This window comes from Aquila chrysaetos, chromosome 17 (assembly GCF_900496995.4).
Source record: "Aquila chrysaetos chrysaetos chromosome 17, bAquChr1.4, whole genome shotgun sequence".
Taxonomy (NCBI): domain Eukaryota; kingdom Metazoa; phylum Chordata; class Aves; order Accipitriformes; family Accipitridae; genus Aquila; species Aquila chrysaetos.
This window is the reverse complement of record NC_044020.1, coordinates 20,345,081-20,363,426: the sequence shown is the minus strand read 5'-3', so window position 1 is coordinate 20,363,426 and position 18,346 is coordinate 20,345,081. Positions and strand designations below refer to the sequence as shown.

Sequence of the window (18,346 nt, the reverse complement as noted above, 5' to 3'; positions counted from 1 at the left end):
AAACTTTCTGTGTGCAAGTGTATGCATTCTCTCTCTCTCACACAGAGGCATGTGCACATGAACTCAGACATAAATTCAGACATAAATATAAATCCATGTATGTTCGTATGTAACAACAGTATTGCTCTCTCATGCACTCCATGTATGTAAGTTGTTTTCAGAGCTCTCAAACTGAGGCTCACTTCTTGTTACATGTTTTTTTCCATGACTAGTGCTTAACACTTATAACCAGGTTGGGTTGTGAGGTGTGTCAGAGATACTAAAATAACATTATAAGGAAAGTTATGAGTTTTGTGCTGGAGTCCAGTCTGGAACTACTGTACAGCTCTTGTGCAGGTCTGACTTTGCCCAGCTAAGCTTTGCGTTGCAGTTAGCAGTGTTGCACACACTGTCTTGCCCTTTGTTGATGTGGACTTTCTTTTTAGACTAAAAACCAGCTCTTGTTCATATGCCAGGTCTGACTTGACAGCCGCTAAGCCTGGTTGGCGGGATTTAGGTCTCGTGAGCCAGCTCCATTGCTCAGCTGCATCTGTACAATTGTTGGTGAGACTGGTGAATGGGTGGAGTCAGCCCCAAACTGCAGGATTAACTTCTCCACAGAGCTAATGGTTAGCGTGAACGACTAAAGCACAGAAGACCTGCCTTTGACTTTGCCTCCTATCATAGAAACCTGCACGTGTGCATAATGACCTATTGGGGATGGTCAGACATTATGTCATGAGTGAGTATAAAAAAACTTCATAGTACAGAGTAGAATAGGGTTTCATATTTTGGTCTGTATTTTTCCCAGAGCCCCAGGGAAAAAAAAGTGTAAAATTATGAAGTGTCCTGCCTTTTTCTATACCAGTCTTTTCAGTTTGGAAATTATAGTAAAGTGGGTAGTTTCTGGGAAACCCTAACTAGATTTGAATGTCAGTTATGGGAAATACCAAAAAGTCTGGATGCTGTTCTAAACTATCCTGTGCTACTCATCCCTTTACAGACCTCTTGAATTTTAAACTGGTTTTCCAGTTTTCCATTTTGATTGGAAATTTAGGAAGTAGATTTTCATTTGATGTTAGATTCTAACTCACACCTATTAAGCTGTTGAGAGGATTCTCTTATAGTTTGCCAGCTTTTCCAGTCTGGGTGTCATCCTGAGTATGTAAAACAAAATATGTATGGAAATCACAAAAAATTTTGCTATTTTTGTCAATCCTCACATAAAGGTTAAGTTTTTTTGTGCGATTTTGTTTAATATTTTTTGAGTGTGGGATATGGTAGGGTGTGAGGACTGCCAGATGAGTTTACTCTTGTGCGAGATGGTTGTCTTTCATCTCTGCAAACCTTCCTCTCAAAAACGAGTGACAATAATGAGTAGATGAGCCTAAGAAAAACTTCTGAGAGGATTTCTTCCTGTTTTTTTCCTATTGTCTCTGTCCTTGCTAGAAGTAATGGGATAGAAAGCTGGCATTATTTAGGCTTAATAATGGAAAAACGGATGTTTTGGAAGGATTCAAAAAGTGCCTTGAAATAAGATGATTTCTTATGTAGTTTCACTCATCCTTGATTTTGTTGCTTAATCTCAATTGGCAATATGAATAATCAAAGCTTTGCCCTTGATTATCTCTTACAGTTTGGTTTTAATCAAGGTACTAATGCAAACTGAGTACAGCCTAGCCTCTTTATATTGCTTTGTACATCTCTTCCCTAGTGGCGCATTATAAATCATTATAATAGTATTTCAGGTTTCCAGTGTTTGATTTTTCTCTTGGCTTTCTTCATTCCTTTCTTCCTCTCCCTCCGTGATATATTTTGTGTACGTGAAGGGCCCTGGGCTGCCAGTCTCTTAATTGGTTATTAGTCTTTTGTAATATGTGTAACTCAACACCCCAGAGGAGCAGCTTTTACTTATGCCAGTAATTCCTTTGTTTGCTGCATGGTTACGGGCACAGACTCCGAATTACTCCTTCAAGCAAAGATATGTGCTTAGGGAAGGTAGCATTTGGAGTCTGTGAAGACAAAGGTATGTAGGTAACTAAAGGTGAAGATGGCTGCTTAGTGATGCTGGGTCACAAAATTCCCATGGATTTTTCAGCAGGTGGTGGGAGAAAGATCACCAGCTTAGATTCACACACCTCTTGTTGAGGCACCAACACAACTTTGTAAATCTGTCACTTGAAAGCTAGGCTCCTCGAAGGGAACAAACTTCTCCAGTTGCAGTGGGCAAACTCAGACCTATGTTGGATCCAGCTTCCAATGCGTTACCAACCTGTGCTAAGATTTTTAATACAATCTAGCTGATGCTTTGTGTCCCCCCCTTCCACTGACAAGTTGATCTTAGTGAAGCAGATATTCTGGCTCTTGCTGTTTGGAAAGTGGGCTGCTGTGATTCTGACCATATGAGAGGAAAAAATGAGCAACCAAATAAAACAACAGTGGATTTAGGCAAATTGCTTCCTTTTTTAATCCCCGTCCTCCTTTTAAAAAATCCAATTTTCATTAGTTCTTTTCTTTCAACTTTGGCCCTTTCCAAACCAGCACTGTGTAGTTACATCTGTTGGGAGTAAAGGGTCTGCAACTACCGCAGGTTTTTTTGAAGTTGTAGGTGTCAAGTAATAATGTATACAGTACTGCTGTCTCTCTGTAGCTTGTGACCTGCTGTTGTTATAATGACTGTCTGAGACCCCACGTGCCTGGGGCAAAGTGCATCCTTTGCGTTACACACTCCAAAGCCCGTCCTGGTACATTCTTACTAGAATGTAAAAAAAAAAAAACCAAAAAGTACAATTCAGATGTATTACTTGTCTGCAAGGTAATTGGAGAATTTATAACAGGCCCTGATGCAAGCAAATAACCCTTGTGCCTAATCAGCAGAGAGACGGCGACCTTCCTGCTTCAAAGAAGAAACGCCAAGCAGGGGAGAAGATTATGTATACTTTGGTCTCTGTGCCACATGGAAATGACATCGCATCTCTCTTTGAACTGGATGCCACCACTCTTCAGAGAGCTGATTGCCTGGTTCCAAGGTAAAAAAAAAAAGGCAAAAAATAGTGCTGCATTGACAGGGTTTCTTCCTAGCATTATGCTGGTGAGTAAAGCAGAAAAAAATCAAACATGAGCAAGTATTATCCTTCAGTTAAAATTTGAGGAGTGTTCATGGATAAACAAGGGATGTATAAAACATGATACTGCTGCTGTGACTGGGTAAAATAATTATTAAGGATAAAACAAGTGACACTTAAAGAGAGTCTGTGAAGAGAAAAATAATGGGCCAAATATTGCACAGATATATATGAGGACAGAATGGAACCCTGTGCACTGTTTGAAAAAAAAACCTGTACAGCTAGTAGACCTAACTGAATTGTTCCCAACAAAATAACGTGTATGGTGAACTGGGCTTCTGTTTCCCTCACAGATCACGGTGCCATTGGACTCAGTTGTTATTCAAATGAATCAGCAGTTGGCTTCTGGGTTTTAATTGTGAATATTTGAAATTTCAACTGTGTTGCTTAGCTGTGATTGGCTAGATAAGTCAGAGGGTGCTGGTTGTGACTGAATGGGCATGAAGACACTTGGGGCTAGTTGTTACAAGGGTGGATTTTAAAGCTGGGTACCTGCAAATACTGATGTATGCAGTTTTGAAGTGTATTTGCTATGCTGAGTTTTGCCAGATAATTTGCTTACTTGAATACTCAAAGCCCATCAGCATGAAAGGGACAGCGTGAATGAAGACCACAGTGAATATATTTAAAAAGTAGAATTCAGAGTAAAAATTGTAATTGATTTCTCAGCTCTGCTTTTTGATAATACCACAGATTATCATATGGAAAGAATTTAGAAGAATCTCATGTCTGCTCTTTGTTCACTTGATTTTTCGGTTGAGAACTGGTACTTGTAAATGTTTGCTCCCTGGAACACGGGTTTGCAGATCATAATGGTGAAGCTGTGAAACCATGGTCAGTTTTACTTTCTGGCTTTTGTCCTGTGACAGCTTGAAGGGGTTTGTTACTCTGCAGAAAAAAATAATAAGAAAAGAATTGGTTTTATTCATGAAATATATTTCTATTCAGATGGGATTTTTTAACACCTTCCTTTTTAATTTTTTTCTTTAAGGAACAGTTTGCTCCTAGGCTTACATAAATACTTAAAAACAGCATTCTGCATAATCCCAAGATGCTATTTGTTCTTTCTGCAGTTCTGTTCTGGGTGAGAAAGGAGGAGACAAGGGAAAAGGGTACTGGAGTATCTTTTAGGTCTCTCTCACCCTTTTATTATGTGTGGCTGGTGTGACTGCCCTCAAGTCTCATGTCATGGTCATGTGTTCCATTGCACCCCAGCTAGCCCACTTTAGCTCAGGACTGATCCATCTAACCTGTTTGCTTTGTTCTCCTTTAGGAACTCATATGTCCGCCTGAGGCATTTATGCACTAACACTTGGGTCACTAGTACCAGCATTCCAATAGATACTGATGAAGAGAGGCCTGTGATGTTAAAGGTAAACACATATCTTGGGGTTGAAATCCCAAACTCATTCCTGAAGTTCTCTACTGATGATCTCACTTCTAACGTATAAAATATGCATAAGAATTAGGGTATTGCTTACACACATTAAACCAAAAACTATTGCAGATTGGGACGTGCCAAACAAAAGAGGACAAGGAAGCTTTTGCCATTGTGTCGGTTCCTCTGTCTGAGGTCAGAGACTTGGACTTTGCCAATGATGCAAACAAGGTTCTAGCATCAACTGTTAAAAAGCTGGAGAATGGAACGATAACCCAGAATGAAAGGAGGTTAGTGAGTTTTACTTTTTCCTTCCTAAATTGGTGTTTGGTTATTCATGACATCTTGGCATCACAGTAACAGGTAGGTTAGTAATATCCATGTGGACATAGAGGCAATCAGGAGAGGACACTTGAGTGCTGAGAGTGCTAGCCTGGAATTAGATTCCATCTCTGTCAGAGCACCCTTGCTGCACCTCAGGCTGGTCTGTGTATCTCATCTGTAAAATGGGGGTAAACAGCGCTTCCCCAGCTCACGGGCCACATAAATAAATGGTTAGCTCCCTGGGCAAATGCAAAGTGTTTGTCTTAATTTCCTTTGATAAACCACTTCTGAGCTGTGATATGAAGTCCATTGCATTTGATTCTCATGTGCAAGAAAGCCATCTATACAGTGGGCAGCATGGCAGGACTCTGATTCGCGTGGAGTTCACTGTACCGCACGTTTGTGCTGAGAGCAGTAGAAGGAGGTCTCAGAGTGACCGAGAAGCTGCCCCAATAGTCCCTTTCCTTTCTTATTTCTATTTTTCCCTGTTCTGTTTTCCTATTTTGCATCATTTTGGTGTTTACCCTTCGTATTCATCCATGTTTCAGCTGTAGTGCTATTAGAATGTCTGTTCTTCACACCCACCCCTAAATTAAGGGATTTTGTTGTACATTGTAGCCAAATATATCCCATTGCTAGTGATGTAGTTGGCTATTTGTTTTCAGCTCTCTGTGGTTAAACTAAATATTAAACAGCATCTCTGGCGGTGTTAATTTGTAGCTTCTATTCCACCATGCATTATATACAGATTTTTGGTCAAAATGTTAATTTTTGGTGATGAAATGGAATTTTTTGCTGTTGGTTCTCAGTAGCAATTAGAACAGATGGCTTAATATCAGATGGAGGTTTCATCATAACGGGCAGACCTGTAATGGCTTTGGGTGTTGGTACTCAGCCTTGAAAAGCTGATGGGCCATTTCGTGACTGAGTTGAACCAGAGAGGGTTGTTGCTGCAACCCAGTATTGTCAAATCGTAGTATTGTCAAATTGGTACAACACACATGTAAAACATTTCAGAGTGGTTTCAGAATAGTGCCATTATTTGTTTGTTCCTGTGATTTCCTTTGGGGAAAAAAGACTCTTTTCCCTGTCTTATCACCTTCCTGCTTAGGTAAGTAGGGGTCCCAACAGTTTATTCCTGGTTGCTCCATCCTACATCTGCCTTTTCTACTTTTTTCTGTTGGGCGGGACCTTGCTGTTCTCCACCAGTGGGCTGAGACTTTTAAAGCTAAAGCTCACTCAGAGGGTTTAGTTAAACAGCCCAGCCCTTTTATGGGTAATGGAAGCTTTGTGTCTGGCTCCCAGAGATGACTTTGAAAATCTACTGGGCATCTTCCTGCCACTTTCATAGCATGCCTACAGGTTTAGTAATTATAGACTGGATGTTGTCCAAATTCAGATGATGCTTCCCCAGGGTAGGAGACATGCTGGGTTTTGTTTGTAAAAGATTGCTAGTTCTTTTAAGGGAAATTCACTGAAACCTGTGGGCATCCGTACGTCTGTCTGTGCGTGCCTGGCGAGGTGTGTCAGTAAAAAGGAGGCAATGACCACTTTCTTTTTGCATTTGCATTTGTATTCTTTCTTTTTGCATTTTCGGAAGGTAGGAGAGAAGGAATTACTACTGCCTCTGTCCTTTTTAGCACTTGCTTCTGCCAAATCTTCTTTTTGTGTAGCGAAGAGTGAAACAAATATAGTCATTTTTCAATAGTTTCTTGGGTCAGTAGGGAAATAGTCTATTGGCAGGATGTTTTTATTCCTCTAGTGAGTCCATCATCTTGTTTTACAGATCCATGTCCGTGATAAAGCAAAAACATCCTTGCTAGGCTTCGTAAGAGTGTCTTTCTGCTGTTCCTGGGCCTTGAGGCCAGCTGGTATAGATTTTGGATTTCTGAATACTCTGCACCAATCCAGCATCCTGTATTTTTCTCCCTTTTCCCCTCTGGTTGTTTAATGCCTTGGTAAACATGCCTGTGATGGATTTAAGCCTCTGCTGAACCAAGGTCTAGAATCCTTAAGTACATGTCAAACTTAAACTTAACTTTGCAGTGATTGAAGCTCCATTGTGCTAGGTAAAGCTTGTTCTAAACAGTGATTTTCTTTCTTAATGAGTCCTAGCAAGTGTTGAATGACCGTATATAATAATGATTTGTCTATTCATTCTAGGTTTGTAACCAAGTTACTGGAAGATCTCATTTTTTTTGTTGCTGATGTGCCTAATAATGGGCAGGAAGTTTTGGATGTGGTCATTACCAAGCCAAACCGGGAACGACAAAAATTAATGAGGGAACAAAATATATTGGCTCAGGTATGTCCTGTATTAATAATTGTATTAATAACTTGCTTGTATTTACAAATAGATTGCAGGAGAGAGTGATTTGAGAAAATGTTATTTTTAGGTAACTTGGTTTATGCCATGTCGGGTTTGTGTCTAGTTGGATTGGATAGATACGACACCACTTAGTCAAGGCTCACCTCTTGGTCTGTGAATCAGATAGAAGCACAAGGGGCTGTGTCTGATGACTGTTAGTTTCATGTGATTCTGATGACTTTTAAGACTACATTTGATAGCAAATTGTTGATGAAATTTGAAACAAGCTTGCAACATGGTCCCAGTCCTGCAAGTGTTCCCCTTATAGGAAAAATTCTAATGCCCTTATGGACCCCTGACTTTGTATGAGGGCCAACTTGCATGTAAATCAAAATTAATATTCTCCTTAAGTAGCCTACTGAAATTAAAAAAAAAAGGTGAAAAGGATGAAATAGGACAGTAGCCAGTATTGTCCTCCTTTTTCATCCTTAATTTATCCAAAGTTAAAACACATAACTAACAATTTTTAAAAGTGGGGATAGCAGTAAAGAGAAAGCAATGTCAAGCAAGTTGGTGGGAAATGTAAAGCTAAATGCATAAAGCTGTAATGTCTGAGATTTTGCCCCCGCTTGTATTTAGTCATATGTAGATAACTGCAGTGATTCACTTCTGACTTCGGTTGATAAAGCCTGTCAGAGGACGTTTCCATTGACTGCTGTAAGTTAAGCAAAAATCTGGGTTTGATTTTCATTCTCAGTGCTTTTGATTTTGAACAGATATTTGGCATCCTCAAAGCTCCTTTTAAGGACAAAGGTGAAGGATCAATGCTGAGACTTGAAGACCTAGGTGACCAGAGATACGCCCCATACAAATACATCTTAAGGTTATGTTACAGGGTTCTCAGACATTCCCAACAGGACTATAGGAAGAATCAGGTCAGTGGTATTCAAGGCAATTTTCCTCCTGATTTCTATAGTTATATATCCTGGGTTTGACGTCGCGCTCTGCACTTGCAAGTGGGATTCTGTGGTAGTGGTGAAAGGACTGGGTTTTGCGTAAGTTAGTAGTAAGAAGTCACTGTCATATACTGCCTCATGCTGAGGAACAGTGTTTTTGTTTTGTAGGCATTTGTATATGAATTGAATGATCAGCAATGAGTATCATAGGTTCACCTTGTACTTCACAGGCTCAGACTGAGATTGGCATCCACTGCTTCATTCATGAGCTTTCTGTTGCTAAAATTATGTTCTTGGGCTCTGGATTATAAAGTGGGAAGTCTGCAAAACTCTCTGTTTCTATTGCTTAATATTTGTAGAGGGATGGCACTGAATCACACCAGAGGTTATTCTATCAGGTAGCCTGATTTCCCACTGCTAGAGACTCCCTGTGAGCAAGAAGTATTTCAGAACATGGTGTTGAGTATTTTGCATATTGCAGTGAGAAAAATGGCACTAACTTCATAGTACTAAAGGGACTAGAGATAAAAGATTGAACTGCTATGTGTGGCTTCTTTGTTTTCTTTCTAATGCTTTACGGAAGTATTTCTGTCTTGGAGGGAGAGAAAGGGAAGAGGTAAAACTTAGGAAAGAAAGCTTCTTAAATGTTATAAAAACCTTTTGGTTTTTCCTTTTAAAAAAATTGATTGCCATTTCTTGAATTTTGTATTTACTTTCATGGTTTCATTCCTTTGGCTTATGAAAGAATAAGAAGAGTTAGTCATCCCTAATATTGAATCTGTTTCTTGGGGTACATATTTTAGGTGTTCAGATGTTCTTTTGTTCAGGCCAGTTCAGAGAGGAAAGTTTTGAGGGTTATTTTGATTGCTAATTGAGCTGGATGCTTCTGGTTCTAAAGGAAAAACATTACTGCTTAACAGGTCATCATGGGAATTTTCATTTTTTTAGGAATATATTGCTAAGAACTTCTGCGTCATGCAGTCCCAGATTGGTTATGATATTCTGGCAGAAGACACCATCACAGCTTTGTTGCACAACAACAGAAAACTGCTAGAGAAACACATCACGGCTAAAGAAATAGAGACGTTTGTTAATTTACTCAGGAGGAATCGAGAGCCAAGGTTTGAAGTGGTCCACGTAACATTCTTTTTCTGTATTGATAGGCTTTTATATTTGCAGTAGCTGTGAATCTGCCTGCTATTCATTGTTCTGTTGCCTTTCTCCCAGCTTAATTTTTTTTTGACCTGGCAGAAAAAAACCCACATGTACAGTGTCAAGCTAGAAAATATCAGAACTCCCTGTAATTCTTGGGGTTTGATCATATCTGCATTTCAGAACTAGAGCTTACAGAAAAGAGGGTTTATACTTTACAGCACAGTTTTGAAAATGTGGTTTTAGTTCAGATTGGGACAAAGAGAAACAAACAGAAATTTTAATTTCTCATATCTCTGCAGCTCCACTGTGAAACTGCCACTTGTGTTGGTTCCCCTGCTAACAATCTTAGTGCAAATTACACAGATGTCAGTTTTTCTAAGCTTTTATTAATATCAGTTTTCCTGCAGGTTCTGATTCCAGGTCAGACCTGAAAGGGACCTAGGGCAGTGAAGATCACAGTGAATGTGTGTTCTAGACCAGCTCTTGTTCCAAATGAAAAATTCTGGCATTGAACTTCACTCAGTTGGAAATTTTTTTAATTAGCTTTAGGTCAGAATATAAAGGAAATAGATATTTTTTTCAAATGGAAAATCTGTCTTTTTTTTTTTTAATTGGATTTTCAGCTGTAAAATTACTTAAGTAATACAAATATAAGAAATTAATGTACTGAAGGCCAAATAATGTCCTCTGTAATTGTGAATATCATTTTTCTGTTAGTGTTTAACGATATTGCTCAAGGCCCTGGTGCTTCACTGCTTCAGTTATTCTCTGTATGTCTGCAGCTGTTTTGCCTCACTCTGTAATCTCATTGACTGTCCCATGCTAAACTGTGTTGGGTTTGGTCAGTACTAGGAGGAAACCATGTGAGATCAGCTCCTTCTCAGTGCTGAAGGGTCCTAGTGTTTATTGACAATCCCATGTCACTTTTTTTTGGTGGAGGATGTCATAGTATTTGTTGCATAACTACGTTGTGCAACTGCTGCGTATTCACTTCTTTAAGGCTGAAGTCCAAGAGCGATAAATGTTTGAAAAATACACCTTGTCAAGATGGTGCAGTCCGAACAATAAAGGCCTGGTCTTAAGACACTTATTTTCACGGAGAGTCTCCTAGACTTTTGCAGCACTGCTCGTGTGAGTAAGAATTGTGGCAGTATGCTCTAAAACACATGAGCTACAAAATTTAAAATCTTACTGAGTTTTAGCTCCAACTAGGTAACTCCTCCAGAATTCTATATAATTATATGCTGTTTACTTAATATTATCTTTGTGATGCAATATTACTGTGCAGTGTTAATTACCTGTTGCCACAAAGCTTCATTTCAGCAATGGGTAAAATTGTTGCTACGTGTACCCTAACAAGGCTTTCTGTACTCATCCCTTGTAGTTCCCAGTCTTCTGCGAGGAGTGTGGTCTGTGCTAATGCAGAAATGATTTTCTGATTCCCTCTGGTAGGATGATCACCTGTAGAGGTTCAAACTATTGGATCCTTGAATGGCTGATAGTAGATGGTCAAATTTTTTACCTGGATTTCTAAGGAAGTGGAGTATATGATCACTGTGTGTGTGTGCCTGCTCATATCTGCTCCCCCACCAGCTCTTGAGGCTCTTGCCCAGTTTTAGCTACATTTGCTAGAGGAGTGGAGGGCTCAGAGATACTCAGTTCCTGCAAATGTCATGAAAAGAAGCAGCTACATAAAGGGAAGAGAGTCTTTTTATATTCCAGTGAGGCAAAGGCTGCAACATGGACTACTGTTAATACACACAGAGGAATCCATGAAAGAGAGACAAGAAGCAGATACCTAATGAATGTCCCAACTGGGAGGAAAGCCTCAGCTTGAACCTTGTTAAACATCAGAAGGCCTAAATTTGAGAGATAAATTCATAGGAAACTGATTTCCATGCAAAGCTGTGTTATTTCTGCTTTACACGGAATGACCTCGTTGAATACAGAGGTCCTGTCTTCAGGTCCTGCCAGATCTTCACTCTTCGCTAATTGCTGGCTGTGTCACTTGAGATTTTAAAAGGTGGAGGTGTGGACTCCTCCAGTGCAGTGGAGTCCCTCAGAGGGCACACGGCTATCTCCAGCACAAGTAGCATCTCCTTGCTACTTGGAGACGTGTGTTACCTCATGGGGAAGATGAGTGAGAATGTGTACTCTTGCTTTTGGTTTCTGACAAGGACGAGGGCCTTCAGTGGAGCTCCCCTGCCAGCCAAACTGAAGAAAGCCTCAGGCTGCTCTTAAGTTCTGGTACAACTCTTTGGCCTTTGATGTGCTGAGAAGTGTCACACTTGGGATATTTTTCTTTTCTCTCCCTGACCGATTGTTCAGCACCATTCAGGGTGGCTCTCAAAGCTATTACTCATCTTTTTCTGTTGTGAGTTGCAATCGTATGAATCGGCAAAGATCGTATGTTGATAAATCTTGTGATATGTGCTCCCTTGAGCATATTAGTGATGGATGCTAGAGATTTCTGCTGCAGTGTTTCTGTGTAGTATTTTAAGTCTCATGTTCTGTTGCATCTGTGTTTTTTTGACTGCAGATTCTTGGATTATCTATCAGACCTGTGCGTATCTAACACCACAGCAATACCAGTAACTCAGGAACTCATCTGCAAGTTTATGCTGAGCCCAGGGAATGCTGACATTCTCATTCAGACGAAGTGAGCATCCATAATCAGAACATACCTTTTTGTTATCTGCTCTGTTGTTATATTCGTAGCAGTTTGCTAGTGGCTCCATTGTGAATGGTTTGTGTTTGCAGGCTGGTTTCGACACAAATGGACAATCCCTTGGAATGCCCAGTCATCTCAGATGACATTGATGAAGAGGAAGTGTGGCTTTACTGGATTGACAGTAACAAGGAGCCTCATGGCAAAGCCATCAGACATCTGGCTCAGGAGGCGAAGGAGGGCACAAAAGCTGATTTAGAAGTTCTTACCTACTACAGGTAAAACTGCTTATTCAAATGGAAGAAAATGTAAACTCTCTGAAGACCCTGGTGCTGTTCTCGTCCAGTTCATTTGCCAATATCAAAAAAGGAAACCAGGTCATGCCAGAAATTGGGATTAAAAGTTTGTTTCAAGTTTTTTCTGTAGGAAGCATCACAATCTTTGCTGTCTATTCCAGAAAAATCTTGAGTTTCCTTTGCTCCTGACAGCTCTTTGTGTCTCTTTATAATTGTGCCTCTTACTTTTTATTTATTGGGCTTTATTTTCAGGTTGTGCTGCCCTGGAAGCAAGGCATGCTTTAAGGAAGGAGTGTCCCAAGCGTCCTGAGGATTAGAGGGGAAATGGGATCATGGAACAGTGTCTTACACTGATTGAAAAGAAATAGTCCAAATGCTTCAACCTTCCATTGAATGATGCTTCCTTTGAGTTTCAAAGAGAGCCCAGTCTTCATGGGGGCTGGAGCCTGATCTTAGCATTTTTAATGGCAAGTTGGTCCCTTGCTTAGCAAAGTCACTCTTGCTGTTTTTTAGGATTTGTATCAGAAGGGCTGACATCAGGCTTGTAAAGTGAGATTCTGAGGTACGTTGTTTCATTTCCAACTGATTTCTTTGAATACTATATGTTATTATCTTTTTTTAAGGTACCAACTGAACCTCTTTGCAAGAATGTGCCTGGACCGCCAATATCTTGCCATCAACCAGATTTCTGCACAGCTGTCAGTAGACTTGATCTTGCGATGTATGTCTGATGAAAGCCTCCCTTATGATCTCCGGGCTTCTTTTTGTCGGCTGATGCTACACATGCACGTGGACAGAGATCCTCAGGAATCTGTGGTACCTGTCAGATATGCCAGATTGTGGACTGAAATTCCTACTAAGATCACAATTCATGAGTGAGTTGACAGTGTTTCAAACTAAAGTACAAAAGTATTTTGTAGGGGTTAGTCTCAGAACAAAATGGTTGTAGATGTCTAATGTCAACACAACATGCACGTGGAAAGGTATTTTGTTGCAGAGCACAGAGCTATTAATTATTGTTACTCTTGGAAACTTCCATGGGTAGCTTTACATGGAAATACTTCAATTTTGTTTTTCACTGTGTTCTTATAGAGAACAAGCTGGGGAAAAATGGAATGGCCTTTCCTCAGACCAACTGAACTTGAAGTAATCCAATTGTGTCTAACATTACAGGTTTGCGAGGTTGGAACTCAGTTTTATACTTCAAGCTCAACTGAAAGCCACAGTTGGAAAGCCAGAATTTACAGTTAGGTACAGGTATTGCCCCAGAAACAGTTCGCAGAGGCTTTGGTCTCTATCCATCAAGGTACTTAAGCATGTGTTAGATTTAAGTATGGGAGAAGGGCCCATTGACTTCAGTGCAAACCCTCTCTGGCTTAATTGATTTGACGGAGCAGCGCCGCTGGGCTAGACCCAGGCAGGGAGTATCTGGCTGAAGAGACAAAGAGGAAGAAGTATAGCAGTGCAGCAGACAGTATTGCTTCTGTTAGTGAGATGAAGGACTGTTTTGACATATATGAAAAATCAGTCCTAATTGGTGGTGCAAAGGAGGAAGCTGACTATCACGAGCTGCTTTCCTGATCCACTGTTTTCCTTGTGGAAGTAGTAAACTCTGGCTGATGGGTAGAGAAGACAGCTGAGACTTAGTGACTTACTGAATTGCCACAGCAAGATTTAAGAGTGCTATCTGCCAGAACCATAAGATTTTCCTGTCTCTGTTATTCCTGTTCACTGCAACCCTTCCTGGTACTGTTGGAGGGAAGGTTTGTGCATCCTCATTGCATATCTACAAAGAATCAGCTGACCTTGACCTCTAGCCCTTCCCCTTAGAGAGAACTGGCAGTAATGTCATAGCATCATGCTTGGTTTGTTTTTTCTTTAGTGACAGCTGATCCTGATATTAGAGGTGTTTAATTTTCCTTCCTTCTGTTCCCTGTGTTGTAGGTATGATTCTTTCACAGACTCTTCGAGGAATGAAATGAAAAGGAAGTTTGCACTAACTATGGAATTTGTAGAAGAGTACTTGAAAGAGGTTGTAAATCAGCCCTTTCCTTTTGGAGACAAAGAGAAAAATAAACTTACATTTGAGGTACTTCTCAGCTATCTGCATCCTACTTACAGTATTCCTCCTAGTTTCAGCTAAGTTGACATTGGTTCTTTCAAAATAAAGGTAGTTGCAGAATAAATGTTGGTGTAAAATGTCCTAAAGAAGCACTAGTTCCTAATTCCAGTGTTCTCAGTGATGACTGTTACTGCAGAAAATAATATTACTGTTTGCTGTCAAACAGCTGTATTTTTCCTTTTTTTTCCTGAGATGGTTGCATGGCAGGAGGAGGGATGTGTGTGTGGGTGGATGGCCATATGCCCTTTGTCTCCACATTAGTGAATTGGCATGCAGGGATTCTTCAATATAAGTACTATTCTTTGTGTAAGATATGACACTGAAGGAAGTACTCTGAATGACCTAATCCTGTGTTTTAAATATTGTTTGACATTCCTGACAGAAACTTTAGATAGGCCTGAATCTTCTAGATTCAAATAACATTGAATAAAGGTGAAATGCTTACAGCTTTTATAGTTCTTCCTCCAACCTACCTCCAAAGCTTTGTCACTCCTGCCTCTGGTCATCTGAAGTCACCTCCGTTCAAACTTACCACAAGTGTCTTACTCTTCTTCTGACTTCCATCTTCCCCACAGCTGCTGCCTCTTTAAACAATTTCCTGGAGTCTTTCTTCTCAATCTTAAATATTTTCCCAGATGCAATTGTATCCTTTCAAGCCTTCCTAAATCTCCTGTTGGTTTTGCTCTCTGTTGTAATTTGACTGACCGATTGTTTTGTCTAACTCTGAAAAATATTTAATGTCACTGGCCTTAGTCCAAGGCCCGTTTAAATCAGTGGAAAGACTTGTGCTAATTTGAGTGCACCCTAGATCTGAATCTCTGTGAAAGCTACTGTGTGAAATGCAACTATATTGCATAGCTGAATACCACAAAGGTTGCTGATACTTCCTTCATTTTTAATTTCTTTTTCTCTTAGGTGGTACATCTGGCTCGAAACCTCATATACTTTGGCTTTTATAGTTTTAGTGAGCTTCTCAGACTGACCCGGACGCTGCTGGCAATTCTAGATATTGTTCAAGTTCCTATATCATCATACTTTGAAAGGTTGAGCAAGTTTCAGGATGGAGGTGAGAGAAGCAGCAAAGACTGTTATTCCGGTGTTTAATTCATTATTTAGGTTGGAAATAATTTATGGAATTATTTCATTGACCTTTCAAGGTTTTTTATTTACACAGAAACCCACCTACAGGAATGTATTGCAGGGTACATTAAGATGGTCAGCTAAAAGGGAACCTTTTTTAACAGAGCTGCAGCCTTTATGACTTGTGGTTACTGTCTTGGTTCTGCTGCTCCTTTGCTTGTTTGGAACTGAACTTTCAAATCTGGATCTAAGCCTCAGTGTTCCTTGTGCTGAACACCTCAAGCAGGTGCAGACAGCATTTGCCTGGGCACAGCGATTATGATGGCTCAAATGAGGCACAAGTGTTTATTAGTCATCTTAGCACTTCACTTAAAAGGAGAATAAGATGTTACTGGTCCCACAACTGCAGAAACACCAGATGGAAATCTAGATGAGGCCATCCTCTGCATGTGTTTGTCAGTTTAGAATATTCTTTTTTAACCCAGACCAGAATGTCTGTCTGGCAACCTCAGGACAATACTGCATGTCCTACTGCCTTTTCTACCATGGCTTAAAATTGGGTTGAAGAATGACAATGCCAGGAAGGTGCTGAAACTTAGCAGTTTAGTTTTCTTGTGTGTGTGTAAGGGAGGTGTGACAGTCATGTGGGCCCAGGAGACTGATGACAAATTCTGTTTTAATATGTGGCTGGTGTAAGTGTCATTGCATTACCAGCTGGCCCACAGCACCAAAAAGTATGAGCTGTCTTGTTTGAAACAACAGTTATTTTGTATTTTCTCTGGGAGGCCTTTACCCAGGCTTGAGTTTTCCTAATCATCATTTTGCTCAGTGAATCCTACAGATACCCAGCATGAGTGTGCCATCCTTCATAACTTTTTTTCTTCTTTGAGGTTCACACACTCTGGAGAAATGTAGACTGTCATTGTCATCTCTGAGCCAAGAAGTCTTATACTTGGTTCTCTTGATCTTTCCTCCATTACTGCCAGTACACTTTACTGAAAGCCCCTGAAAGTCTTTCCTGCAGTGCTGTGCACACTAAGGCATGCTATAGCTGGCTGCAGTCCCTCTACAGAACCAGAGAAAGACTGTATGTTCAGACACTTGGAATTATGTTTTCCTTTTTTGTCCCTGAAATACTGCATTGCAGACTCTCTTCTTAAATGGCTCTGGACACAGTTTGACTCCAGATACAATCTTGGCATATTGGCAAGATGGAACATGCAGATGTGGTTCTTCCATTTAGTTCTCTCTCTCTGCTCACGTCTTTAATCCTAATTATACAATACATCTCATTCAGTGTTTTTACTCACCTTCATTACTCATAAAATTGTGTTTCATCCTTAATTCCCTTTTATTTCTGTTGAAGGGTTTCCTTTCAGGCTGTTTAGGAGAGGAAAGAAACACCCATTAAGGGTAAACAGACCTGCTTTCAGTTATACTAATTTCCAGAGCAATTCCATGCAAATCAATGAATTATGACTCTGAATGACTCAAAAAAACAAGTGTGAAGGAATGCAGAAAATGTCACCACTGTGCAAATGGAAGCTCAGTAGCCTTGTTAGTAACACTCAACTGCTGACTGGAGCCTTGTTGGAAACTTCTGTCACACATCTGGTTTTGTCTCATGCTTTTTTCAGCAAAAAAGGCATGGAACAAAGGTGGGATTTCTTGTGTGTCTTTGATTAGCTTTGGCCTTTGTACAGATTCTTTAAACTTATTTCTTTCTTTGCTGTAGTTGTCTCCAGGGATGTTTACCTTTTAAACACTGGACCAGTTCAGGTCAGGATGTGACAATCCACTGACGTTCTTTTGGAAATGATCTATGGATTGGTTTGTTGGGTTTTTTGTTTTTTTGTTTTTTTTCCCCTCCTTTTCCTGCTAACTATATGGCTGGAAAGCCCATTGCTATAGAGAGGGGTTTTTGCTACCTCAGACTGTTGTCAGTTGTGTCTGCCATCTTAAGGGGGACCAGAGATAGAGATACTGGCTGTGCTGTCTAGGCTTAAAAATAGGCAGTGAAATTTTGCTGTGGAGACACAGGTGTTTTTATGTTGAAATAGCTGTAAGACTTGCTGGAGAGGCCTTCTACAGTCTTTGACAAAAGAAAAGGATGCCCATCTCTGGATGGTCATATCTCGTCTTCAGTCTCCCTCTTTTCAGATTGACAGGTCATAAAACACATAAACTCTGCATTCACTTTGCAGTTGAGACAGAATGATCCTGAATGTTTAACTGCTATGCCCAAGCATCTTACCATTCCTTCTTCTTTCTCTGGAGGTGCATACTTACCTACCCATGGGGGCATTAGGCTATGATGATGCATATATTGCAAGGATGCATAATTTAGAAGCAGTTTAAGCAGTTTCATAACTCCTATTCACTATTTTTGACCCCCCAGCTCATAGAACTTCAGGCCCGAAGAACATATTTAATGTCTGAAAAACATATTACTCATTCAAAACAGGGGAGTACTTTTCATTAAGAAAACCCCCACAAAACCCAATCAGCATTAACTTTAGTTGCAGATTAAGATTAGAGAGGGTGCTCAAGGAGAAAGCACCAGGTACTGTAGTTGCTGACATTCTGGAGACAAATGCTGTGGCTGAAATTTTGACTGTAACTTCTGCCTATCTTTGTTTCATGTGGAAGCCTGCTGGTGAGGAATGAATTAGACCATAGGGACAGGAGTTTGGCTGGCATAAGTTGCTCTAGCTCCTGGGGCTGTGAGAGTTTGTGCGAACTGAGTATTTGGCTCCACTCTTTTTCCTTTCCCTCCTGTTTGGTTTTTTTTTTTTTTTAAATTTTTTTCAGTTAGCAGTCCTTTAAAACCAGCCCTGTGGTTGTCTTGCACCCACATCCTGATTGCATCTTTGCTACAAGGTAATGAGAACGTGTGAACAAGGCCCTAAACACACAGAGTCCTTGATCTGCTTGTGTGCTCTCTGCCTTGCTAGG

General features: G+C 40.2%; 1 protein-coding gene across 9 annotated transcripts in view; it reads left to right on the top strand.

Annotated features, from left to right (window-relative positions):
* ITPR2 (inositol 1,4,5-trisphosphate receptor type 2) overlaps positions 1–18,346 on the top strand; it is a 273,890-nt gene that overhangs the window by 76,722 nt on the left and 178,822 nt on the right. For all 9 annotated transcript variants that reach the window (XM_041118187.1, XM_041118189.1, XM_041118188.1 and 6 more), the window contains 11 exons: positions 2,854–3,008; positions 4,378–4,477; positions 4,612–4,772; positions 6,970–7,111; positions 7,891–8,049; positions 9,019–9,191; positions 11,765–11,884; positions 11,986–12,171; positions 12,813–13,064; positions 14,134–14,278; positions 15,227–15,377. In XM_041118187.1, the coding sequence (XP_040974121.1) occupies positions 2,854–3,008; positions 4,378–4,477; positions 4,612–4,772; positions 6,970–7,111; positions 7,891–8,049; positions 9,019–9,191; positions 11,765–11,884; positions 11,986–12,171; positions 12,813–13,064; positions 14,134–14,278; positions 15,227–15,377 (1,744 nt within the window). The remainder of the gene's footprint in view (positions 1–2,853; positions 3,009–4,377; positions 4,478–4,611; positions 4,773–6,969; positions 7,112–7,890; positions 8,050–9,018; positions 9,192–11,764; positions 11,885–11,985; positions 12,172–12,812; positions 13,065–14,133; positions 14,279–15,226; positions 15,378–18,346) is intronic.